Source organism: Montipora foliosa, chromosome 7, assembly GCF_036669935.1.
Source record: "Montipora foliosa isolate CH-2021 chromosome 7, ASM3666993v2, whole genome shotgun sequence".
Taxonomy (NCBI): Eukaryota; Metazoa; Cnidaria; class Anthozoa; order Scleractinia; family Acroporidae; genus Montipora; species Montipora foliosa.
The window spans coordinates 16,065,935-16,093,434 of NC_090875.1; the positions used below are offsets into that span (position 1 = coordinate 16,065,935).

Sequence of the window (27,500 nt, forward strand, 5' to 3'; positions counted from 1 at the left end):
ATGATTGCAGTAAAAAACGTCTGTATGCCATATACAATAAAAGCCACACGAGGCGCCGCAGCGTAGCCCATGAGCTAATCATGATTATTATTATTATTATTATTATTATTATTATTATTATTGTTGTTGTTGTTGTTGTTACTATTTCAGTTGTATTTTTTGTTTCCCGTTACATGTCTTCAAAGCCAAAGTCAACGTTTCTTTCACACAAATAGTAATAGAATAAGGACGCTGTGGCTGAGATTTACCAACACTTTAAGAAGGTGTTAATTATACGAATATACCCAGGCTGAGACTGTATATTGTATTTTAAATGCAAGCGTAAAATAAAGGTAAATTAACCCAAACACTTAGGGGCATATTTTGTCTAACATAACAATGGTTTTGTTTTTGCATGATACACATCTCATTTTGTAATAATGAGCAGTTCTTACCTAAAATCGTTCCAAAATAACTTCAACACTATCAAAGTTATCAGGTGAAACAAAATGGGACGTAACATCTACTTAGAGCGTTCTCAACCTCACATCGCAAAAATATATACAAACGTTTAGAAGTACTTATTAAAAAAAAAGTGCAACAAGAAATCAAATAATCCAAGATAAATTGAAGGGAAAAAGTAAAAAAAACTGGATATGGTAATTCATTTTATGTGCACAGTTACCAGAGTAGCCAAGGCTTTCGGGTTGGTCACTGTTATGTCGAAGTGAATAAAGTATATATACAAGTGAGACCAAGATGATGTAGTATACAGTTAACAAGTTTGTGTTCGAAGATACAGGGAGCGAAGCCAAATATATGATTTAACCTGAACTTTGAGTAATTCAATACAACCAATAACAGTACACAATAAATGATGTATTCAGCTAGGAAATGGCGAAAAGGAAAATAAGAAAATAAATCAGAAAACTATAAGCCTGGTTTTGAAAGCAATATTTTTAAAGTTCATTTTGAAGGGAAATTACCTCAGATGAGCTTCAATTCAGCTGGAATGGTTTCCCAGATTTGGACCGCTATCATCATACAAAAACGTGAGTTTACCGTCCAGTCCGTTCTTAGTAGCAGATCGAGTGTTATAAGAATGAAAAAAACGAAAATCAGAGATCTTTTTACATGGGGGATACAGGCGGCATCGACAATTGATCACGGGACAACTGAAATATTTTAGGGAAATAAGGTATATTTGTTACAGCTGTTATCAGCCACACGCGACCCTGGACGACTTTTGTTTTTCACTTTTGGAAACTACATTTGGGTGCATGGACGTCAATCAAATGTTTCCACGACAATAGTCATGTCCACTTGGCAGCAGTCGAATTCGTCATGGAATTATTTGATTCACGTCCACGCACCCAAATGTACGAAGTTTCCAAAAGTGAATAACAAAAGTCGTCGAGGGTCGCGTGTGAATGGTACTCTAACCGCTGTAGCTGGAAGTCTGCGTCAGCCGTCATTTGTTTGTTTGTTTGTTTGTTTGTTTGTTTTTTTCCCTGAGCCGATAAGGTGTTTTAGTACGTATGGGTCGCCTGCATGGTATTTGTCTCGCTCATAATTATTGTTCTTAAATTCTTTTTTTTGTTGTTTTAATTGAGGGTTGAAACACTTAGTGTGGAGTGATTCCTGGAATCGAATAATGAATACAACAAATGAAACATTTTCAGATAGATTTCGATTCTTTTTGCATTATTTAATTTAGGGTATTTGCATTGTAAAGACAGCTCTTTGAAGTCTAGCCGTGTTCAATTTCCAATGGCTAAAAGCTATGACTAATTTGAACTTAGTACCGAATAGACAAAAAAAATCGTTTCCTCTGCAAATACAGAGAATCCGGCTTATTTGAAAATCTTGCCCGGAAATTTGTCTTTGCTGTGACTGAAGACACTGAAACAAGGTCAACTTCAAATTTTTTAATTAAGGGGCTGGAGAAACTAAGGCTTTCCGACAAAAAAGAGATCTAGTTGAAAAGCAAAAGGTACTAAACTCTGAAGGTTTCCATTGCAATTTTTTCCTTGGTGTAACTAGATTTGGGGATTCGGTGTAAGCCGAATTCATTTTACATGTAAAAGATAATTTTATAGTTAAGTAGATGCAATTTGAAAGTAAGATTTTTAATCATTCGATTCTTCTTGCTTTCGGCCTTGTTTGTTGCCAAATACGTGTCCTTCAGATATATTTAACAACCATCCATGAAGTGGAGGTGGCTAGTGGTGATTTTCTCGCTGTTTTAGTATATTCTTAAACAGCGAGATAATGTGGCGCAAAAAGATGATTTTTAGGCCCGTTTCAAAAGTCGAACTTTACATGTGCCGAATCTAATGCAAATGAGCGACAACAATAGATTTTTTCTCATTTGCATTCGATTCAGCACATGTAAAGTTCATTCGACGTTTGAAACGGGTCAGTCAAACCATATTTTTAGGCTTCTAGCTGCAACCGCACCGCTTTTGTTGCTGTGACAATTGTGAAATTGTTTCGCTAAGAAAAATGTGTTCGTTTGAATAAAAAATCGAAGAGGTTCTTGTGCTATTGGTATGATATGCTTAGTAAGTTTAGTTGTCCTTAAAGTCGCAGGTTGAGATCAGAGATTGTACTGTTAAGCGCCTCCAGGACTGAAGAGGCCAATCTCAGTTCCGATTCACTGCATTAGGAAGCCTTTTTTGTCAAACCCATTTGTCACGACAGAAAATTGTCGTCTTTGTGGACACATTGAACCTTTCCTCGATAAATTGCTTTAAGCAAAAGAAACCAAATTTAAGGATTTCCGCAATTCCTTTAATCAAAGGAAACATAGCCTTTCCAGGAAAACTTTCTACGGGAACGACATATTTTGGACGGGAGCCTATTCAAGGAAGTAGATGTCACATTTGTTTCAATATACTATCAAGAAGAAAAACTTGTCACTGAAGGAAAACTTGCTAAGGTGATGCGAGACTCTAGACACTTTCCAAATCAACTGAAGACAAATTCCGGGAACTAGGTTAGAAAACTGTGTTAGGCATGCAACAAACTCGACTCTTGTTCTGAAGAGCGATTGATATTCTAAACAACGACATCAACATTTTCTCTGAGAACACATTCATTGACAAGTGTTATTTTCTACACTAAATCAGCATTGTAATTCAACTCAGATTTGGATTTAGCCCCTCCGAGAAGATATCGCCGCTATGATCTCGATTTCATTATAATTTCTTGTTTACAATGAAATGGTTAGAAATCATTCATAGGATGTAATTTTCCCAACATTTTACAGAGAGGAACTTGACCATGACAAAAGCCTTGTTTTGAAAGCGTACTTCAAAGGTTGCAGCCGCACCCTAAAACAAACAAGATAAACACACAGATCTGTTGTTATGCAAACAGATGTTCTCCAAATCTTAAAGTTAAAGAAAATTAACAAGAAGACAGGGTGAAACAGCTGTGTAAAAAGGGAAACTTTCTGAATTAACAATCGTTTCGATCGCAACTACTCTTTTTTTCTTTACAGATTTGTACCGAGAATGAATTTCACAAAGGCCGGAACTCTGAAGAATGGTTAAATTTCTTTGAAAACAGGAAAAACCAAAAACTATCGCCGTCTGGGACAACAAGATACCCCGGTAAACAAGTAAAGACGAGAGAAATGAAGTGTACCTTGCCATAAAGAGCACTTTACAGATAGCATGGCGTGTCAAAACTGCTTTGAAATGGAAGGAAACTCGAATGCATCGGATAATAACACCCAATTTGGAAAAAAACCTAATCTTGGGAGTTCTCCTGGAATTTCATCCGACACGATTCCCGCGCTAGTCATTATGGTCTTCATCCTGTTAATAAACAGTGGTGTTATCTCGCTTATTAGCTGCAATTCACATCTCAGGAAAATAAGTAACATTATTCTAGCTAGTTTAGCCATGTCTGATCTTCTCGTGGGACTTATCGGCATCCCGCTCATGGTGACTTGCACCTCCACATTCTGGATTTCTGTTTGCCAAAGTTCCACCACCTTCTTCAGTTTTACGGCCATGTCTACCATATCACACATCTTGGTCATGACATGCGATCGTTACGTCTATATAATATGGCCGTTGCGCTATCGCGAAATTATCAACCGCTCTCGCATTTTTGCGAGTCTCGGATTAACCTGGCTGGTGAGTCTTTCTGCATTAGTTCGCCTTTCATGGACTTTACAAGTCACTGCAATGGAAACCGCTGCAGAAGAATTGGCAAAGGTACAAGGGAAGGAAAATGCATACTTACTCTTCCAGGGGACTGTCTTTTTTGTCATTCCACTGGTTGTCATGACTGTTCTTGACACTCGTATGTTGCGGTTGCTAAGGCAACAATGTCACAGGATAATGAGGGAAAATTTACCGGCCGAGTCTTTGAAGTCCGAGAAGAGACTTAAAAGACGACAGAGAAAAGTTGTGTTTATTTGCGTGTTATTATTACTTATTTACGTCGCTTGTTGGCTGCCATACTTTATTCTGGATCTCCTGCAATATTATTTGGAAGATACCGTTCAGGTCTTACCTTACATCCCCACTCTTGTCATATACTATCTTCGATTATGTTCGTCTTTATTTAACCCGCTTCTTTACACTCTTCAGAAGCCAGATTTAAAGAACGCAGTTAAGTCTTTAGCATACAACGTTTGTCCTTCCTTAAGACCTCACAATTCCGTAGAGATTAGAACGGAAGAGATTGCTGTGAGCAGTCGAACAGATAGTAAATAAAGAGTTTAAGATACGACGACGATGTCACAAAAAAATGAAAGGAACTTTAAAGTCTACGACCGTCACGGCAATATCCACGAAAACCTAATGTATGTTTATTCATCGAACCGTGTGTTTACAATTTAATCTAACAATAATAATTTAAAAGTAAAACGGCTAAAATGGGGATGTGTTTATTAACGAAACTATATTTACAAGGATAATAAAAGGAAACAGTTATAACTGTCAGCGACTTCTTGCTTGAATGGGAAGGCTTTTCCAAAGTGTAGAGCCTCGATAGTGCTTCAGGAATCAGTCTGGGAATGAACAAATTGATCACCTTGTACATAGTAACCTCTAGGTAATTCGAACGCCTTTTTTCAAACGTACCTCTGCCAAGGTCATACAGTAAACTAGAGGATGGAGTCGTATAATCAGAGTTAGTAGGGACCTTCAGATTGGAGTACGAGAACGACTTCTACGAGTAGGAGTTTTCTGTACTGGGCTTGTGCATTACGTTTACAGAGCGAAAAATTTCGAAATGCGCGCGCTCGCAACCGAGAATCCGCACTATTTTGTAACTTTTGTAATCTTTTAGACTGACATTTGCCAATGCAACCCCATACAGGGCTACAACAGTCGAAATGTAGTCAAGAAGAGCAGTATACATGTTAATTTTTATTTATTTAGCTTCGCCTAACTGGAATACAATGTATATATATATAAGTAAAAGAAAAAAAAAATTATTAGACGGGGAGACCACTACAGCATAGCCAATTACAGTGGATCCCTCGTTAATTATTTATATAAAAAATACTTAATAACTAAAGCTACTAATATCTAAGCATGAAACTTGAGAGGAAACAAAGGGGAAGTCCAAATTGCTAGAAGCAGCACGTTAGCGGGCATAGGAGAGACCTCGCTGTGTTACACCTACGACAGATAGTTCTCCAGGTTCTAATGTCGTCAACGTCGTACAAGTTCAGAGCCTTTTTATAATATTGAAGTAATAAACTTTTAAATGAAGCTAGAGAGATGTGACTTGTGCGTAGCTCAGCGGGGAGAACATTCCATGCGCGGCACGCGCGTATGAAAAATGAACGTTGATAGGTAACAGTTCTACTTCGGTTAGGAATATAAGTAATAGCACTGTTGCTCGATGCCCTAGTAGATCTCGCAAATTGTCTAGCTACAGGTAAAGCTTCACTGTCTATAAAAACTAAGTTATTAACAGCTTTGTAGAAAAAAAACCATGTTCAAATATTCATGCCAGTATGAGATGGTAACAGATTTGTTAGTTGGAGGTGGGTCTTATAAGTTACATCACAACGGAAATGGAGCTTCAAAATTAGTTTTGTTGCACGGCGCTGTACGTTTTCAACTCGTTTAAGTAGGCCAATGGACTGTGGTGACCATACCTGGGTTGCGTAGCCGAGATGGCACCGGACGGTAGAAAGGTAGAGTGTACGACGCGTTTGGGTGCTATGGATGTACCTAGAAACTCAGCGCACAAATCCAAGGAGTTTGTTGGCTTTCGCACACTGTTCAGTTACTTGTTTGTCCGAGGTGAGATTGCTTGACACCCACACACCGAGGTCTTTCTCTGTATCGCAAGATTCCAAAGGCGTTTCCTTGATAGTATAAGTAGGCTGTACAGGTGATTTTTTGCGGGTGATGCACTGGTATTTGCACTTAGACTGATTAAATATGAGCCCGGATGATTCAGACCAACTGACAAGATCGTTAAGGTCAGATTGCAAGGCGTTACAGTCTGTGATGGAATCAATGCTCTTGAAAATCTTGGTATCATCGGCGTAACAGGCAACTCTCGATGTTTAAACAGCGTTTGGTAGATCGTCCACAAACAGCAGAAACAATATCGGTCCTAATAGGGACCCTTGCGGTACACCGGATGTAACCGGCAATTCTCGGGAAGTAGCTCCGAGAACTGTAACCTGTTGCTTGCACCCCTGTAAATATGAACGAAACCAGTCGTGAAGTTTGCCAGTAATGCCGTATTGGTGCAACCTCCCAAGTAGCTTGGTATGATCCACTTTGTCGAATGCTTTACTCATGTCAAGATATATAATGTCTATTTGTTTACCGGCGTCGAGTTGACCGCCGATGTAATGCAAGACACTGGTGAGCTGAGTCACACAAGATCTACCGCCTAAAAAGCCATGTTGTTCGCGGCTGATAAAGTGGGATGTATAATTCCGTAAACCCGCCAGAACACAGTGCTCGAGAACTTTGGAGATGACAGGGAGAAGAGAGATAGGGCGATAATTCTCCACAAAGTCTCTTTTTCCTTTCTTGAAAATCGGTACTATATTCGCGAGTTTCCAGTCTTCTGGAAAGATGCCGAGCCGCAAAGATTTGTTGAATAACATGGTCAGGGACGGTGCAATCTGGTCAGCGGTTTCCTTCAGCAGGCGCACTGGAATTCCATCGGATCCAGTTGCTTTGTTTATATCAAGCTGTTTGAGAGTTGCCAAAACCATTTCCACCGGTATCTCTAGCTCATTTAGTGTGGGGTGTGAGGGTGTGGAAGGTAGTGATAGAGAGTGGACCTCTGAGGGGGCAGTGAAGACCGACAAAGTAAAAGTTAAACAACTCGGTGATCTGTTGAGGCGTTGATTCTTGAGAACTGCATCAAATTCTTGATGCTTTCTATATCGGCGAAACTGGTCGTCATTTTTCCACACGCGTCCGTGAACATCTCTCCTCAGACAAGTCCTCTCACATCTTCAAACATTTACTAAGCTCAGAACGTTGTCGTCAATCTTGCTCTGCGGACTGTTTCGAAATCCTTGATTCCGCCCCTACTAAATTTCAACTTAAACTCAAGGAGGCTATGCATATAAATTGGGAACAGCCTAATTTAAACCAACAAGTTCATCACGTCAACCTGACACTTACGCTTTAGGCTCTACATTCTTTCTAACACTCTGTAACTCACTCAAATATGTATTTCTTGTCACTTAATCATATTTAATTATGCAAGTTTCGCCTAGTTGTTATATAAGTCCTAACGGTTTTTCAAATATTTTGTAACTGACGATGATGTTTGTAACATCGAAACATGTCTTCGAAATTAAAAAATGTCATAACTTTCTTAAAGATAACGATTTGCTTTCTGCTGTCTCGACCTTTTGGTTCCATTATCCACGACATAGCAGCCAGATATGAAGGACGTCTCAACATTTCTGATCTTCGCAAACTCGAGAAGGTCTCGATCAAGACAAGGAATTAAGCTGAGTTGGACTTAAACTTCCTGCGAAACTGCCAATCCTTTGGTGTCTTTCCTAAGTTCATCTGTTTCCATCTACCAGCTACAACGAACCGACAGGATGCTTTGGCCTTCAGGAAACGACTATTACGAAGCGCCATACAAAAACGAACAAAGGAATTTCACAAGCTGATCCTCCAAAGGGTCAGCCTATTGGAACACAACTCTACCATCTTAAACACACTTGATCGCTACATTCTGCAGAAATCGATCGCCCACGTCTGGAAAACCTCCGGTCACTTTATCAAGGCTCATGACAAGAAACTGAAAAAGCTGACAAAAAATGTAGTTCTTCCTTTCACCTCCAAAGATACCATCACGAATCTCTCTGGTTACAACCTCACCCCAGATCAATTGGAAGCACTAAAGTTTGGTCTAACACACTCGATTTATCCTCCGACCATTAGCAAGACTGATATTTTTGCTTGCTTCGAACTGATTAGCCACACGATGAAAAGACATCTTATTGACACCTCCAACACCAGCAAAATAGTTGCAGATCTTTCTCACCTGGCTCACTGCTACATATCCTCGTATAGACCTACCACTGCAGATCTCAAAAAACACATCATCTTGAGGAGTGTCAGAAAGAACAGGGACATAGTCATTTTGAAACCCGACAAAGGGAACAGTATTGTAATTCTTGAGAACTCTGCTGAGTGTCATCGCCAGAGTTCATCGTTTCAGGGAAGCTCCGCATTCTATTCTTGAGCTTGAAAAAGGACCAAAAGCGTTTAGGCTGCCGCGCGAGATCTGAATCCAGGGAGCTGAAGTACGTCTCACAGCTCTCACGTATAAGAGACTTGGCCTTTGCTCGTAATTCGCGATACTTCTGTTGTTGATGGTCAGTAGGAGATTTTTTTAACTTTGAGCGAGCAGCCTCCTTTTTCTGCAGAGCGTGGATGATTTCACTCGTGATCCAAGGCGGGGTGTTTTTTTCCTTTAACCTTTTTGGTTGGAATAAAATCCGAGACTGCGCTCATAAATGCGTCCTTCCAAAAGGTCCAGTCAGAGTTGATGTCGTCGCTGTCTTGAATAAGATTGCATAAATTCAGGGCTTCAAGAGCTCCTCTGAGCCCGTCAAAGTCTTCATTACGATAGTCGTACACTGTTCTTTTTACTCTATGGGTAGCTTTAGTAGAGGCGTGAAATTCAAAGGACACCGTACCATGGTCCGTGAACACGTCCGATTCTTTTAGACTGAGCACCTCGCGTACGCGAACACGATCCGGCACATTCGTAATTACAAGATCTAACACTCTGTCACGGCGGGTGGGAATAAAGGTTCGCACGACCTCTGCACAACCTCAAAGTTGATCATTTCACGGCGTTGTCGCATGCAATGCAACAAAAATGCCAAACACATGCGCAGGGCGTGCAGATCCTTTGTATTTGTTCATTAAACCCATTGTTTTGTGGCGTTCTCGTAGCCGTGTAAAATGTAAATGCTTTGTTTATTAGCTATCAAGCTAGTTAACAGGCACCCAACTTTTAATAATCTGAAAGAAAGAATTCAAACTTGACAGAAACATGATTAAGAACCCCAAATGGCAGGAAGCAACAAGTTGGCTATTGGCCACTCTCAAGAATACCATAATACTCTTAGTTTGCCCTCCAAAATGTTGCATAAGCATTGCTTATATTTTCTCTTAGGACCATTGTAAGTCCCAAGAGAAACTGGAAACAATGCGTATCAACTCCCCTAAGTACTGGATCACGCCTCCACCGTCGCGGCCGTTGCGTAAACTCCCTTTAACAATTATTCGCCGAAGGCGAAGTGAATATTGGTGAATATTTACAGAGACGTAGTCGAGGTAAATATTCCCCAATATTTACTGAGCCTGAGGGTAATAATTGTTTTAATGAAATTTTCAGCGGTGAATATAAAGAAAGTGCAAAACAACGGGCTAAAACAAGATAAAAAGGCAGGAAAAGGGCTTGATTGGTTTAGCAGCCGCGCCTCCAAAATGTTATATTCACCGGGTAGCGCTGTGAAGATAACACCAAATTCTTATATTCACCTCTGAAAATTATACTAAATCTAGATATCATTGGTTAAGAAATAGAAACATACTCCTTCTGTACGCATTTAAGCGCATATTCTTTCGGTTCTCTGCATAACAACGACGTAAAATCACCAAATGAGGCTTAGACGGCTGCGTAGACACATAAATGTGAACCATTCATTCTTTTCTTTTTACTCTGAAACCGCAAGTACCCAATCCATTTTTAGGATACTTCGTCAACATTTGAGAAAGTGCAAAGTTATATATCGAGGAAACGTTTTCTTTGACGTCGCACGTTTTAGGTCTTACAGTCCCTACTGTTGAACAAAGAGAAAGCAGTATAGCTATCTACAATGGGTATTTCAATGGACAATACGGTTCCTCGCTTGTGAAATTTGCGATCAACTGCTGTGACTCCCTTGAAGCAATTGATTGAAGAATAACTTATATTAAATATTATACGTTGATGGTTGACAAGAGAACTTGGGATGATAAAAGCAACAAAGACTTCGACGAAAACAACTGCAGCTAAGACAACAGTTTGAATGCAAAAAATAATGGCTAAACACGCTTTTCAAATTCATTTTACATGTCTGCTTATTTCCTTGTCGTTCTCTATCTAAAAACGATGTAAACGGCCTCTTATTAGGTTACATGGAGGACCTAAGCATCCAACAGCAAATTGACAATTGTTTTATTGAGTAAAGGCTTTAAGCTTTTAATTATTTAGTTAGACCAATGTTTGTCTAGCTAATAAACCTAATCGTCTCTGATAATCTACCACTGAGCTATCGGGGACTTGTGGGAGGGTCCTATGACAATAGACCTTAATCACACGGCAGCCATGTTGAGTCCCGAGGGATTGAAAAACGTTTGTTTTTCCCCACCAAACCTCGTCCCCAAAACATTTCAACTCGAGGCTCGGGATACGAAATCTATGATTATCTATGGCCAATATAGCCGCCGCGCGAATATGGCCCATTGCCCCGCCATACTAGGTTCTAGATGGTCGCATTGGACCATACTTGCGACTACACCGAAAGAGATGTTACATGTTTAACTGAAAGCAGTAAACCACCATAAAGGATGGCGTAGTGGGGAACGGCACTCGCCTCTCCCAAGTCAAAAATTGGTTGAATTGGTTGGTTCTGTGAGTTTTTCTCCGGGCAATGGTTTTCCTTTTGACTTGCAAACCAACGTTTAATTTGATTTGAGTTAAACGCATTTGATTCCTGTGTATAGTGTCACCAATCAGTGTCGCAGCGCTAGACGTTTTAACAGTTAAATTAAGTTCATTATTATCATTTTGATCCCAGGTTTAGTTAGTTAACCAAGCAGTCTGTCAACAAGGAATATGGAGTTACAAACCAGGGTCATAGCCACAAAGAAATACTGAAAACTAATAGCAGCTACGAATTGAATTTTATAGAGCTGCACAGGTTAAGAGATTATCTTAGGCTGTCGGGCTCAAATGCTTCAGTTACTATTTTCTGGACTCCACAGATCTTACATTAAAGCAGTTTCTTCTCCCGGAAATCGCAACAATTCGTTGCACCTAAACGTTTCTACCTTCATCCATCATTTATCTTCTGCGTTTCACTGTCTTTTGTTTCTAAGTAGTTGTCAAAATAAAATATCGGTAATACACCTTCTTCCAAAATGACCCTCATTTTAGTGTAGAGCGTTTGCACATGATGTCGCGGCAGCCATCAGTTGGTGTTCCAAAACAAAGAAACGGCAGCTATGTTGGTGTTCCAGACCAATCTTCTGGGGATTGAACTATATTTTTATGCAACAGTTTCTTTTGTTACTTCAAATTAGCATCCATGCTACGCCACGTGGGTGAAAACGCTCTATTCTTTTGTTTGATTGCAAATAGGCCCTTTTGAATTTTACGTTTGAAAACGAGGCCATAAGGGCCAATTTGAAAGGAAACAAAAGAATACTAAAGTGGCGGCTATTTTGGAATAAGGTCAATAAGTCAGTGGAGAATTGCAACTTCTCAAACTCATTATTAATTCATAAGTTAATCAGCCAATTGTATCGCCCCATTCTGGTCACGCGGGCGAGTTTGAATCCCAATGAAACACTACTCGTTGATTCAGTGAATTTCAAACACATGTGGCTTGAATTCAATAGTTTCAAACACATGTGGTTTGAAATAAATAACTTCAAACACACGTGTTTTGAAATCACTGCCGAATTTGTTTTTTTTGGAGAAGTAATTTCGAAAACTCGTGCTTCGGGTTTCATCAGGTTTCCAAACGCTCCAAAATAATAAAACCACTCAGCCTGCGGCCCTGTGGTTTCAAATGTTTTCTCGCGTTTGGAAACCTGATGAAACCTTCGCACTCTTTTTTGAAATACTACTTCCAACACTTTTTTAAGCCGCTCTTAAACGTTGAAACTTTTAGCTGAAACTTGTGTGCAACGGCGCTGCGAAAAAAGTTTCTGGATAACATGGTGGGTTTCGTGAAACTTTCTTGAACTTCCGTTGCGAGACAAGTTTCACGGAAAGTAGACAGGCTTTCTACTTCTGCAACGGTCGCAGCAATCGCAGTGTTGATAAAAACAGGAGTTTCACCGTGTAACACCACTTCGTGAAACTGGTCTCGCTCGGTCTTGTTACTCTACGCCGCGTAAGCCAATTAGAAACCGGCTAAGACCACGTAAACAACATTTCGAGACCACTTTCAACGTTCTCGAAAGAGTTTCGACCTTTCATGTTACACGGTGCAACGCCTTCTGAATTTTTTTTTGTTCCACCGTTGCGCGTAAGTTTCAGCTAAAAGTTTCAACGTGTAACAGCGGCTATAGTTATTTTCGAATACTGATTAAACACGCAGTCCAAATAAGATTTTTGCATCAAGAATCTTGACTTGAAGCATCTTTCCATTGCGTTCATTGCGTTTTTCACTCGCGAAGGCGTCATTTCCTTGTTATTTCGTTTCCTCAACATCGGCAGCCTTACTGTCTGATCGGCTTGTTAAAACGAGCTCTTCTGTGCGATTCTCTGCCAAATGAACAGGTTGCAAGCGAGGACAAAATTTAAACGCCAAAGACTTGACTGCCTTCTTTAAGTCTGGTTTCCTTAGCGTGTAAAGCAGTGGATTAAATAAAGCTGGAGACAGTCGGAGATAATAGATTAATACTGAGGGGATGTCTGGCAAAGCCTGCACGGTCTCTGCTGCATAAAAGTGCATAAAATCTAGAATAAAGTATGGTAACCAACAAATTACATAAAGAAGTAACAAAAAGATACAGATGAACACAACTTTTCTCTGCCGACTTTGAAACCTGTTCTCGGACCTCACATATTCTGCCGGTAAATTTTCCTTCATAATTCGCTGGTACTGTTGCCTTAGCAACAGCAACATACGAGTGTCAAGCACAGTCATGACAACCAGTGGAATGACAAAAAAGACAGTCCCCTGGAAGAGTAAGTATGCATTTTCTTTCTCTTGTACCTTTGCCAAAACTTCAGCAGCCGTGTTTATCGTAGTGACTTGTAAAGTCCACGAAAGGCGAACTATTGCAGAAAGACTCGCCAGCCAGATTAATCCGAGAATCGCAAGAACTCTAGAGCGGGTGATAACTTCGGGATAGTGCAACGCCCATATTATATAGACGTAACGATCGCAGGTCATGACCATGATGTGCGATATGGTAGACATGGCCGTAAAACTGAAGAAAATGATGGAACTTTGGCAAACAGAGACCGAGAATGTGGAGCTGCAAGTCACCATAAGCGGGATCCCGATAAGTCCCACAAGAAGATCAGACACGGCTAAACTAGCTAGAATAATGTTACTTGTCTTCCTGAGATGTGAATTGCAGGTAATAAGCAAAATAACACCACTGTTTATTAACAGGATGAAGACCATAATGACTAGCGCGGGAATCACGTCGGATGGAACTCCATCACAACTCCCAAGCTTATCTTTCTGCCCCGATAGGGTGTTATTATCTGATGCATTCATGTTTCCTTCCGTTATCGAACCGTGGTTACAAGCCATGCCAACGGTCAAGTGTAGTAAACTTCCTTTTGTTCGTCCTAGCTGTATAGGTACTGGGGTGGTTGTTTACAAAAGAATGCTGTCTTTTCTCAGAGTTTTCTTCTGAATTCTTGCCACAAATCTGAGGAGAAAAAAGGAATAGGTAAGTCTTGATTCAACAGTTATTGAAGGTAATAGTTTTTGTTGAAACAGCTGTTACCTTGTGCTAAACATTACAACTTTTAGCGTAGCTATTTGCATAAGAACAGATATGTTCTTCCTGTTTTGGGTTTGTGCTTTGTTTTTCAACGTTGTATTTTGAACGTTTCTTTGTGGTCACCATCAAAATTTCATTAAAAGAAATGTTGAATGAATTCTAAAGGAAAGTTTAATTAACCACTTTTTAGCTCGTTCATCATCGATTTGATACCAATTCAACATGTTTCAACTCGATTGACAGGGGATGGGAAACGGTGTTGCAAGTGTTTGCCCGCGGGAGGCCTTAAGTGACTAAAACAGTCGGTTGACTGAAAAGTCCAACTCCTCTTGGAATAATTGGAATTCCTATGATTCTTTTCTTATGAATAACTTTAAAACTCCAAAAGGAATACTGTATTTCAAGGACTGGACTGTACTGGACTAGTAAAAAGAGGACTAGTATAACGCGGACTTGTAAAACGCGGACTTGTAAAACGCGGACTTGTAAAACGCTGACGTCATTTCTTGGAAGATTTTGTTTTTAACGGTAACGGACTTTAAAAAAAACTAATTTTATAAGAAGGCGACAGCACAAGACTTGATGCCGAGCCAAGTTTAAAAAATCTGTCCATTTGTTTGTGTGCCAATTCCTGAAATTTTGCCAAGAACCTTACGCCATCATGATGGAGTACTCGTGTTTCGACTTTAATTTCCTTGACGTTGACAAGAAAGTTAGTTCTCTTGAGGATTTCATTCATTTCATTGATGCCGAGTTCGAGTTCGAGTCTTTCTCAGATGTGTTGCTGTTATGCGCAAGGGATGTTGTAGCTGGGCTAGATTATCTACACAGCCACAACATAGCCCATAGAGACCTATGACTTCGAAATACCCTGGTTTCCAATCAACATTACATCACAATGGATGGTGGCTGGGCTAAGGTGTACGCTGAGTGCCCCATTGTCTGTAAACTTGCAGAGATTGGTCTAAGCAGATCTCCAGACATGCAGCCAACCTCATTCCTGCAGACGAGGACTGAATCAATCTAAGACATGGAGTGACAGGAGAAGAAGGACTCGCCTCTAAGAAATGTTTATCCATTACTGTGGAGAACTCTCACATCATTGACATTTCCTTCCCAGTGCTCCAGGGGATGTTTAGCAAGGCTGCCAAGGCAGTCCATGACCAAACCAATGAGCATTGTGGAAAGTACCGTCAGATGAAGGGAGTGACCGATCTGCCCCTCTCCGCGTAATGGTTCACAGCCGATCATCGCGTGACCCTCATTCTGTTCAAATTTACCATAAAACAGGCAAAGTACAGTGCGATAAAGTATGCGCTAACTGGACCACATACAGTATGTGCTCACACACTTTAGCTGCAGCGGAGAAAATGGTTATCCTTAAAGAGTTTCTGAACTGGTTTAAACTCAAGAGACGCCGTAAAAGGAACTTTCACCCCTGATCAAAATATCACATTTTGTCCTTTCAACGCGCCCTATGCTCCGATCCAGCCTTGTCATGGTTTCAACGTCCCACAATCATCGCATTCCATCTATAATTATTTTTCTCAACAACATGAACCCAAGCAAATAAAAGAGAACACACCGCCCGCGTACCCTCAGCCTCCAAAGCCTACACCAGGAATCTTAGTTTTCGCCAGACTTGCGTTTCTGGACAGCAAGGTTACACGAGGTTATGGCTGTGGCTACTCCTTGAAGCCAGACGGAACTATACCCGATCCGCCTGATGACCTTGTGCTAACTACAAGACTTCACCGGCAATATTACAAAGCAGGTCAGCAACAAACGTCACCTGATATTCCAAATGTGTACTACCATGTCAACCCATTCTGCATCAAGGTGACCTTTCCTTTGTTCGAGCCACATTTATGCCGAATACCAGCCGAGCTCCAACCGTTTCTTCTCCAAGAACACAAACAGATGATCGTACAAAGGCTTGCTGTAAGGTTCTAGTTAGCCTGCGGTCTGTCACGGTCATGTCACCATATCATGTCTCGGGTATTTGAAAGCATCAGATTAGAAACTACGACTTTTCTATTGTTATTGACGCCATTGAACTGTAGTATCTGGGATTGTTACTTCACAATATTATGTGATACAGATTACAACGACGTTAAATTAGATTATAAATCTTATTTGTAGATTTGTATTGTACGTTACTGTTAGCAGTTATGATACCTCTTTTGATCGTTTTTTATTGTTATTGACGTCTTTGAACTGTTCAGAGATCTGTGTAGCATGTGGGATTGTTACATTAGTAAAAATGTCTGCGTTTTACTAGTCCTCGTTTTACTAGTCCTCGTTTTACTAGTCCAGTCCAGTCCAGTCAACGAAATACAATATGGCACTCCAAAAGGGCGTTATTAAAACCCTGAGGAAACGCTACCTGAATCAGAGAATACATGAAAATTGTGTTGTTCATGAAAACGTTACAACTCATTTTTGAGTCCGCATGAAATCGCAATATTTACGCATCCAACTACCACGGAAGATGCATATGACTGCTTTTACTATAGCAACAATCACAACAGCATCAGGAACATATATGCTCAAATTAGTCACCTTGTTTAACTAACTCACATTCCCTTGCGATTATTCTTTGAAACCTAATACGAAAATAATAGAAAGAAAATTTGAAATGTTTTAGAAACGGCTTGGGGAGAGATTGACTGCTATGAAATCTCTCGTCACGCTCCTTTATTGCCAGGTAATTCTTTCATTGCCGACAGAAATGGAGCAATGATTCGATGTCTAATTAGGCAAATTTCTGCTGATACTAACAACAAGAAAGAAACTTTGATGATTTAAAACTGGTTTAGAGTCGGCTTAGAGTGAGATGGACTCATATGAAAGCTCTGCATAAGTACTCATCATTGCCACTGTCAATTAACGTTTTTTATTGTCGACGTAAATAGAGCAATAATTATATTTAAAATGAGGCCAGTTTTCCACAAAAAACCGAGCAGTTTTTCCTCCTTGAATTCAAAAGACGAGAAAGATGAATCATAGTTTAGATGCCGGAATAAATATTACTGTTCTGTATGTCTTACTAACAATTAACTTGATTCATTCCACTTGCATTGAGAATTACACTCTCAAGAATACATAATTCTTTTCATTTAAGAACTTACCTTGGACACAAATGCAAGCCGTTGACTGATGAAGAATAACCTTAACTGAAATTGCATTCTAAGGTAGGCTTTACAAATACTGAGGGCAATATCTTTGGCTCAAATCGGAAACCGAAAACAACGCAACAATTACGACACGGAAACTAATTATAATACACTTCGATAGACGTGGTACCTTCTAGCTCAGAGGGCGACCGAAAAAAAAAATCTGTAATCGCTTCTTGACCAAGCAATGAGCTCTGAGATTAGTGTTGTTGCGTAATTAGCAAACCAAATCAATATAATTCTCAGATAACCTGTGTACATAGAACCTATATTCAAACTTGACGGTATTGTTCGCCCTTTAAGTCGCATCTTTTGTCGGTGATATCAGAAGAACTGAACTGTTTTTAGTGCATATAGAGTAATGATAAGAGAACAGTGTACATTTGCTGGAACAAATTTCCGGATGTGATTTTAAATTGATATTTCCTGTGTTTGAAATCCAAAGACTGCTTTATCTACTGAAGTAAATAGAAGTGGATCACTCACCACTTCTGCCGGAAAACCAATTCCCCTGCACTGGATAAAAATGAATCTCGGCGATAAAACAGCAAAGGTTTACGATTTTTCATCGACTTATGGACAAGGTACGAGATTTATAACTTTCAGTTGAAATCATTTTGTAAACAGAAAGAAATATTTAAAGATGGTGTAGAAAATTTAGTTTTCAATTTTGGAGAGAAGAAGAAACCCGGAAATCAATTTACTTTAACTTACTCTTTGTCGTTATTCGTACGCGTTTTGTGGAATTTGCACCCACACAGTTCAATCGATGATACGAAACCAGTAAAAACGGGGATCTGGATCCTGTAAGAGATACTAAAACACCTCTTTAAGCATTCCGAGGCTTCCCCAGTTATATAAAGTATTTTCTAAGATGAGGCATGAGTTCAAACGAACCGCCTTTGCACTAGATTAATACACTCGCTTCCTCAGACACGTAACAAGTTGGTTGTTTGGTTCTGCTAAAATTATTCCTCCCATTTCCATCTTAATCATTCCTATCAACTAATTGATCTATTTTCGCGTGATTTTTGTAAGGAGCAGGTGATATCATCCTTCTAAAGCTTCTGCCTAAAGAGAGAACCTATTACACCAAGACGTTTACAGGAAAATCTTAAGAGTTAAAATATAACTTTCATTTGTTTTGTTTTATTTTACTTTTTTTTCGAAAAACATGCCTTAGAGCACTGTCAGAATTCCCTATGGCACCTCTTCGTTGGAGCCACTGAAAAGACATTATCGAAAATACGAACTCACCATTTGTGCTGAGCCGATGATTCATCGTGTTTGCTTGTAATATCCGAAAATGAAGTATTTTTCTTTTATTTTCAGAATGCCTTTCAAATTCAGTTAACTTAATTTACATTCAGGGTAAAGATGTAGCACTCTTAACACTTCGTTTAAAAAGAAACTGTCTACGACAGATCTAAGCTCCTTTAAACGGAACTTGTATATTTTTAACCTCAAGTCGGAGCTCACCAGCTTCTGCACATGCCTCAAGAGACATTTGGAGAATGAATATTATAAATTCCCATCCACGATTTCCGTTTTAGTTTGCGTGAATTCACCATAATTCAACAACGATGAATGCTTATTAATATCAATGTTCGTCACAAGGAAAATCGAATGAGATTAATAGCCAATAGGTATGCTTTATTTCTTAAGAAGTTTCCTTTAAGCTCCTCGTAACTCCTGGGTAATTTAGTCTGACAGACACAACACCACCGAATTATCATTGAGGGATCGCAGTATTTGGCATAATAGGGAAAGTAACTTCAATATATATGCCATTAAAAGTTTCATTAAAATTTATGTCACCGCGCGTCACAAAGCGAAACAACTAATTGGGAAGAGTGACAACGCTGAAGGATTTTCGATTCCTGCTAAATTAAGTTCTTGCTAAAAGCTTGTTAGCCTACATGCTCTCTGTGGGTTGATGCGGAGATGTTTGTTTCGCATGATTTCCTTCGGGGAGAGCGAGAGATCCTTCCTTGCCAATCCCTAACCCTAACCCTTTTTTTACCGCACGACAATTTCTCGAAATTGACCGACATAATAGATCCTTTATAGAAGAGAGTTTCTCTTCGACCGCTTATCCTTCACATTCCTTCATCTCTAACAGACGTGTTCTTGCGAAAAAATGCAGTCATTTATTATGGCTGGCATTTATACATACATTGTACTACTTATAAATTCTGAAAGACGTTGTTTTGACTCGCCTTTTTGCAAGAGTTCTGTTGATTTAAAGATAATCTTGATTGATTACAGACCTGAAATTTTTAGCTGTCTCTAAGAGACAATTACTTAAAATTCTCCAGATAAATGAGACAATCGTTTCTACCTTTGATCTACAACCTGCACTTCAAATATATTCAAAAGATAACCTTGTCCGAAACTATCGAAATCATAAATTGTCAGGTCATCGAAATGAAAAGGTTTTTATACTTCCCGTCGTTCATAAAGTGTGTACGGTGTTTGCGAAAGTTTCCACTGGCCATTGAGAAATGTGATATTAAATAAAAGGCCCCAGTTCGTTCAAACAATGGATAGCGCTATTTGCCGGATAAATCACTATCCAGTGGATAAGTCATAGCAAAACCAATTGCGCTATCCAATGGGGAGTGGTTTATCCAGTAGATATAGCGTTAGAGCGGTTTTCAATTGAGTTTCGAAAACAATTAGCAAATTGCGTTGGTTTTGCATCACTTCACATGGTGATTGGTTCAAAGTTCTCGCGCCACTTTTTTAATCAATCAGAACTGAAACCAAAACCAATTATGGCTCGCGCGTGCACATCTTCCCTCGTTTTGTGTCGGCTTCGTGTAATTTGATTGTTTGATTGGCCAAAATAATTACTTTGGTTTTGGTTTTATGACACTCGATTGAGACTTGCTCGATCCACCTTTTGAACAACTGGGGCCAAGTATGTTGCCAAGTTAAGAAGAAAACTAATTGGTTTTTCATAACCCCTATAATCTTGCAAAATTAAATTTTCATGATCTTCTTCCGTGAAGGGAACCATCTCACGCTACATTAGTTCGTGGTGACTATGACCAGACACAGTTGTAGAAGGAAGCAACGCCAAGTGACGTGAACTTTAGAACCAAACTCTACAAGGTATGATTAAAGTTAAGTTATCAACGCATTTGTTTAAAAAATAATCACCACAGAATAGTTTACCCGTCTGAAGAACGAGGCATATAACAGTACATGTCATTTATATGCAAATAAGAAGCTGTGGGTAATCTGCAGTTTCGATTCGTTAAACTATTTGATTAAAATGCCCGGGTTACTCTAAGCTTCGTTATCGCTAACTATAATTCACCCTAAATACCATGACAGGCATATGATTTACTAAACCAAGGGTTGACGCTAACCAAACTTCGCGCAGCAACTCGGACGTGCCGGTCACCGTTACTTAGGCCCGTTTCAAACGTCGAACCGTATATGTGCTGAATCTAATGCTAATGAGAGAAAACAATAGATTTTTTTCTCATTTGCATTAGATTCGGCACATGTAAAGTTCGACGTTTGAAACGGGCCTTAAACACATATGGACAAATATGCTTAGTCTTTTAAAAGATACCGCCTTAAAGAAGACAATGTGGTCGGAAATTGGGCAAAGGATTTAGTAATTTATCAACGGCAGATATGTCGCGTGCTGGAGACATTCTTTATCGTACGTATGTCAGTGAAAATTCTCGCCCGTTCTTTGGCGCTTGCACGGGATATCACTAAGCGTGTCTGTGTTAGACCAAGAGCGAAACAGGAGTAGGATGAGTTGGGCTATACTCAACTCGCAGCACGACACGGATTTTCAATATAAATGTTATTTAAAATAATAAATACCAGTTTAACATAAACAAATAGAATCGTCGTTCTGATTGTCTACGATTTCCATTCTGTTTGCAATAGACCTTTGTCTGTCATAAAAAGCTTATTAGTGGACGAGATACCTTTGTATTTCCAGTGAATGCCTTACAGTACGGCGACCTGATGGCAAAAGGTTTGGGCAAATCTCTTATTCGTAAGGATTGGCTTTTACCTTAATCTCTCAAAAGTCAGATCATTTCTGAGCTAAAGATAACCAGTCCTTACATCACCGTATGAAGACCTCGTGAAGCGAGTCACCAAAAAAAAACCTTTTGCGATAAAGTGCTTTGATTGAGAAATTCATACCTCAGTTTAATAGGTTCCAGTTTCCTACTTGGGCTTCACACACAATTCTCGATCTCCTCAATTCCCTCACCAGGTAATCCAGATGATCAGCAACAGCTTTTGTTCTTGCAGATGCTAATCGTTCCAAAAATTGTGTTTCACAAGAAGCAAAAATGCTTACTTACGTTGACACTCAGAATGAGGATGTATGATATGAGCGATTTACCGGCGGTCGTATACTCTTGTCACGATGACCGTCTCTTGAAAACAAAACAACAAAACATAAGTCTCATATAAAGAGAGGAATTATGCACGGCTCGATAGATAACTCCACGATCCTCCGCTCAATGGAACTGCCAAGGATCTGAACTATTTCATTTAACTTCATTTGAAAGATGCGGGACCGCTGGTTTCCTAAATGTATAACCTCTCGCCCCTTCTCGCCAGAATAAGATGCTTCCGAACCAGCGTCTGAAATCAAACAGTGAGAGCCGTCCGCCAAGTTTAGTTTAAAGTCAGTGCAACTTGTCGTTCAGTGAATGTAATTTCAGTAGTAACTGACTATTGACGAAGAGCAAACGCTCGAAAGGTCAGTTTTCAAATGTCTCTACGGTGGTCAAATTACTATATCAACTAAGTTAATAAACCCATATCTGTGTCTCGCTTTCCCACCGACGCAGAAACTAAACCCCTTTATAACTAAGTATACCTTGTACAAAAACATCCTCTTCCTTAAACGGCGGTTATTATTCTGAAATAATTTGCAACAAAGCATCATACCTGTCTCTTCAGACTTATTGGATTATATAGAATACAACTTGAACAGATGTTCAATACCCATTTGCTCCTTTGTTGTTTTGAGAGCTTAAAAAGCTTCTTGTTCTGGATATCCGATTTATTGGTTTTAGTTCGGGTTCTGGTGACAATTCAGATAAACATTAATAAGTTTAGGCTTTAACAGCTTTGAACTTTAAAGCAGATTTCACGAAGAAATTTAAAAGTCAAATAACTTTCTTTTTGGCTACGGTCTTTGCTATTCTTGGAGTAGGCGTTGCCTTCCATAGGGAAATTTGTTTGTACCAAGCAAGAGAAGTTGACAATTTCGTTCTCTACTCATTCGCCGATGCAGTACCACAAATTAAGCCTTTAGAAATTAATCGGATTAGCTATTCTTTGCCTGATATAACCTTCTGAGTCGTCGTCCAAAGATGATTTCTAAGTCGGTTTCATCAGCCTTGGGTGAACTTTGAGGTCAAAACAGATTATTGTTGATTTCCGAAACACGAAATTAAAATGTACTGGCTCTTATGATCCACTCTCGCGAAACGAAACCATATAGTGTTTCATTATTCTCTCCTTTACCTTAAATATGCATTTTGCTTTAAATTATAAAAATCGTTCATACGTCCTTATTGCCCTCCAAGTTATTATCAACACAAGGCAACCATCATTTGGGTGTCACGTGAATCGATAATTCGTAATTTGTAATTTCCTATCTCTTCAAAAGTGAACATCTTGAATGAGATCAGTTTAAGGCAATGAGATATTTAAAGAAAACAAGATTCAGCTCAAACTTACCGTCATGACATGAAAGTGAAATTTCTGGAATACCACATTGCATTTGCCCCTACGACTTGCTCATTTTCAAAATTACAATTTTCTGTAGTTCCGTCAAGTTTGATGTTTCAAAATGGTCATCATCCCTCACCAATTTTAATCTTCAATCCACGTTGCATTTTTTAAAAAAGAAAAAAACTTTCGAAAGGGTTGCACTAATAATTAAAATAAGACAACAGAGAGGTTAAGTATGACGTTTACAGCCAACGGCAAACCGAGAAACGGCAGGCGCCTGCTTATCATAAAAGCGTAAAAATTCTCTCATTTTAACTTGTCTCGTTCCTTTGAGAAGTGACGCGATATCTGGAGCTAACAGGGCAGAAATGAGCTGATATCAAGCAGGGTTCTTACATTTTTGGCAAAACCTTAATTTCACTCCGACGTTTGCCGTTTGGTGTAAACGTCATGCTTAAACCTCTCTAATAATCACCAGAAACAGAAAAATAAAGACTGAGAAAAAAATTCCGGGAACATAATCCGTTTGAAACGCCTGATAAAGATGAAAATAGCATGATTTTTGTTTCAAATGTTACTCAGGCAAAAAAAAAAAGTCGAGAATTCTCAATTGCAAGGACGTTTCAAAAGACATTTTGCCGGCGGAAGATATGCAATATTATTCGGGCTCTACAAGAGAAGGCGTGTTAATCAGTTCAAGTTGCGTCTTCAAAAGATTGATTAACCACGGGCTCAAAGCTCAGTAATTGAAAAAGTTCTTACAATAGTCCTAGGAATGCACTGCTATCGACTTAGCAACAAAGGTTCCGACCCTGAATTACATGGTGTGATGGGTTTATCTATCAACCAACCTATCTGGTATGTGTTATAATTGCAAGGACAGGGTTTTTTTGTTGTTGACAGATTTAGACAGATATTTAATATCACGGAAGTGTACCTTGACTATTCGCCTCTCAAGCCATGTATGACAAGAATTCTAATTAGATATAATGGTAGATAACCGCAACTATTGAAATATTTAGACTTAATATAAAAATCGAAAGTAAAAGAAATCGTTTTATAATCCATCTGTTCCTACCGGATGCAAAGGGCCCTAGTTTTGCAACTGTTTTTTTTCCCGCTTGCACCAAGAAATTTTACAGTTTCAGTGGTCAATCTGAGGATAGAATTAAGTCGCAAGGATCATTAGCGGTTCTTTTTATTGCAACCTATTTCTATTTAATCTAAACCTGTCTAACTCGAAAGTATTATCCGATGAAGCATGGCTGCTGAAACTGCCATGAAGCGTATTTTTTTCTACTTTTGGCCGATCAATATAACTGTTTAGTATCCGATACCGAAAGCCAAGCCAGCCACACACTTAGAATTTCTAAGTGATGATACAAGAAAATATTTGACATAAATATAAATATAAACATAGATATAAATATAAATATAAATATAAATAAGATTTATATAGCGCAAAAATTATAAAATATTTTAAGGCGATTTAAAACGTAAATTTAGAAATAATGTAAAAATTATTCTACTGAAAGATTCAAAAATAAAACAATTCAAATAAATATGGAATAAGATTAAGACAGATTATATGCTAATTTAAAAAAACAATTATGTCATCAACCTTGTCTTAAAAACAGTCTGAGTTGGAATTCAGTGGTCACTACAAAACCCCTACTCCATCAACGATTCCATGACTTTCAATATGCAATTATAATTGAAGCCCTGGACCCTGTTTCTTCAAGTCCGGATCGAACGCGTGATGCTCTACGACCTGTCCTCAATCAACTACATGATACTTACAAAAAACGCATTTGTTCAGGCTTGACCTTAACCCAATGAGAGGTTCTTAAGTACGGTGAAAACAACACACCAGCTTTTTCCGGTGAAAAACTCAGAGTTTTCTAGCCAGATCTTCGCGTGCGAGTTGTCAATAATAATTTGCCAAAACTGTTGACATTGTGGTTGTCTTTTCCTTTTTTTTTTTTCTAAAGACGCCCCCAACTTCCTACAAAGCAAAACAGATGACGCCAAATGGCTCTAGTTACATTCAGTGATATCACGTAATGTACCTTGATTCCCTTGAGGCTAAACCCACTTCCTGTACACGAACACGGTATTTGTTTCAGTTGTCATGCGCAGAGAGCTCGTAAAACCGCCTTCCATTGAAAAATTGTTCTTCACGAAAACCACTGAGAAGACATTCCGCATTTTTCGCGCGCTTTCGGTGGCTCGACGCGGCAACACGGCCATACTTTTTATCAACGAAAATTCTTACACAGTCAATGCTTTTCGCGTTCAGGTGGAAAACAGTTTGGAAGATATTTTCTTTCTGCATTTTTCGCTGGTTTCAATCCAGTTTGACATATCATGACATCTGTGGTCCACACTGGTGGCTACGCAGTTATTCAAGTCAAGCATCGGCGGGATGAAACCTTAAAGCTAAGTGGTTATTTTTAATTTGCTTAGAGCTCCTTTTTTCTCTGTATTGCAATTTTTGGCATATCTTTAGAAGCTCTGATAAGGTTACATGATCTCTGCAGGACCTATGGCTCGAAAAGAAATGAAAGGACTGAGCGAAGGAGAACGGCAACGACAAAACAGAATACCAGTAATAGCTCATACTTAGCACACAAATTCTTTCCTTGGGCACTAAACCGTTTGTTATTTTTACGGATTCGTTATTTAAAGTGTATGCGTATTTTAAAAAGGTGGTTTAATCGGTTCTTCCTTTATTTAGGAATGAAAATCATTGTCAGCTGGAATTAAATAACAATTCTCTGTACTCTTTTGGACATAAAGAAAAAGCTGATTCGTTTGTTTCTTTGTTTTCCTCTAAGTGAGCGCTCACTTTGGTGGTTAGTTGGCCGCATCGTTCATTGATGCTCTCAATGTGACTGCGCGAAGCAGTTATGAGCTATGCTCAGTCAGTCGATATTTGACTCTGTGGGTACGTGATGCAGCTTTAGTCAAATACTCACATTTCACCCTTGCTCACCATAGAGTCTCCAGTAGCTCAGTGCTTAGAGCATCCATACTTGATCACGGAGGGTCGTGGGTTCGAATCCCATCTTGGGCTCGGATTTTTCCGAGTTCCCAGTGGGTTCAATTGCAACACCTTTCATTTAATATGAATTATTACATTACTGATTTAATTAGTTCTTAATCTTAATTTTAGCTCCTCTCTCTCTCCATGGCGTTGTCATCTGCTCTGTATTTGCGTCTTTCTACAAGGACAAGAAGCTGCAGGTGCCAAACTGACTTATTTTAATAGTGCTACCAATAGGGGTTAAATATAAAAATGGTAACAATATCTCGTGATACTTCAGGGCTTTGATTTCCGAAACAAAGGAAAAAAGTGTGAGTAACTGGCTGCATGGCTAATTTCGTATTTTAAATAGCAGTAAATATCGATATAGAAGTTTCATCTCGATCGTTGTGAGCTGGGATATATACATGCCGTGTGATGAACGTGCACAACTATTTCTTTTACATTATATTTATCTATTGATGACGGGTTGGTTACGTTTATTTTAAATCTAGGGGAAAATGCTTTGCCATTCTGAAAATTTTCATTTTTCGACAGTATTAACACTTAAAGCCCCCGATTCTTATTAGTGAATATAACCTGCCTTTTGTAAACGAATAAGAAGATTAGTCAGTTACGACTCGACCCGTAGTTCCAATTTTATGATTAATTTAACTATTTCAACATTTAATGTTTCTACGCTAAAAGTGGAATTTTAAAAATATCTTTCTCAATATTTGGCGAAAGAAGACGCACGCTACTTTTAGTTTTGATAAGGTTACCGAGCAGTTGAAATCTTACTCACCAGTCTACACAATTGTTATGCAGTGCAAACACTATCACACATAACACTGAAAAACGTCCTAAGTCTACCAACACTCCCATTGGTTTTGAGGTCTCAGGTAAAAACACAGTTTTCCTGAATAGTTTCCTGAATATTCAGTCACCTTGGTACGTTACGATGCCGAAGATGTCAATCGTTTTCACCACTGCAAATGCTCGTTTTAAGAGCTAAGCGTGAGGGCCGTTGGGTCTGTAAGTAACACAGAGGCGCTACTAGACATTAAGAAAACCTTACACAAAACGTAAATAAACACTTACCGTGAGACGCAGCTGTATACCAGTGCCTATACGTTTCTCTATTTTCATGAAACGATCATATACTTATCTAGACTAACAGCCAAGGTGAAATAAAACATATGTTGACAAGTTGTACTTTCCTCGTGATATTAAGTCTACATCCGTCTCTACCACTTTTATGATAATTATCGCAGCAGGTGGATCATTTGAATTAGTAATGCAGGGTAAAATAGAAAAGAAGGAAAATTATGCTAGATAAGCACTGCCGTGTAGGAACAACGATTGAAAACA

At 39.1% G+C, this 27,500-nt stretch overlaps 2 protein-coding genes and 1 long non-coding RNA gene across 20 annotated transcripts in view; 2 read left to right on the forward strand and 1 right to left on the reverse strand.

The window, feature by feature from the left end:
- Positions 1-770: 770 nt before the first annotated feature.
- LOC138010844 (histamine H2 receptor-like) lies at positions 771-4,936 on the forward strand. 3 transcript variants are annotated; one of them, XM_068857856.1, is made up of 2 exons: positions 771-1,031; positions 3,485-4,936. In XM_068857856.1, the coding sequence occupies exon 2, from the start codon at positions 3,660-3,662 to the stop codon at positions 4,710-4,712; it is 1,053 nt and encodes a 350-aa protein (XP_068713957.1). In that variant the 5' UTR covers positions 771-1,031; positions 3,485-3,659; the 3' UTR covers positions 4,713-4,936. The 3 variants fall into 3 exon arrangements, with proteins under 3 accessions (XP_068713957.1, XP_068713959.1, XP_068713958.1); XM_068857858.1 differs by lacking the exon at positions 771-1,031 and adding an exon at positions 2,711-2,977; XM_068857857.1 differs by lacking the exon at positions 771-1,031 and adding an exon at positions 2,711-2,920.
- Positions 4,937-9,302: 4,366 nt separating this feature from the next.
- Positions 9,303-27,500, reverse strand: part of LOC138010841 (histamine H2 receptor-like) — a 30,507-nt gene continuing 12,309 nt past the window's right edge. For 3 of the 16 annotated variants that reach the window (XM_068857850.1, XM_068857849.1, XM_068857848.1), the window contains one exon: positions 9,303-14,123. In XM_068857850.1, coding sequence (XP_068713951.1) covers positions 12,926-14,002 — 1,077 coding nt within the window. In that variant the 5' untranslated portion in view covers positions 14,003-14,123 and the 3' untranslated portion in view covers positions 9,303-12,925. The other 13 variants (XM_068857843.1, XM_068857840.1, XM_068857839.1 and 10 more) reach the window with 13 other exon arrangements.
- LOC138010851 (uncharacterized) overlaps positions 20,226-27,500 on the forward strand; it is a 24,949-nt gene continuing 17,674 nt past the window's right edge. The window contains exons 1-2 of the long non-coding RNA XR_011124565.1: positions 20,226-20,297; positions 20,389-20,491. This is a non-coding gene — a long non-coding RNA (uncharacterized lncRNA). The remainder of the gene's footprint in view (positions 20,298-20,388; positions 20,492-27,500) is intronic.

Coding starts and splice junctions, on each gene's coding strand:
- LOC138010844 (XM_068857856.1), top strand. CDS start 3,660: ATGGCGTGTCAAAACTGCTTTGAAATGGAAGGAAACTCGAATGCATCG.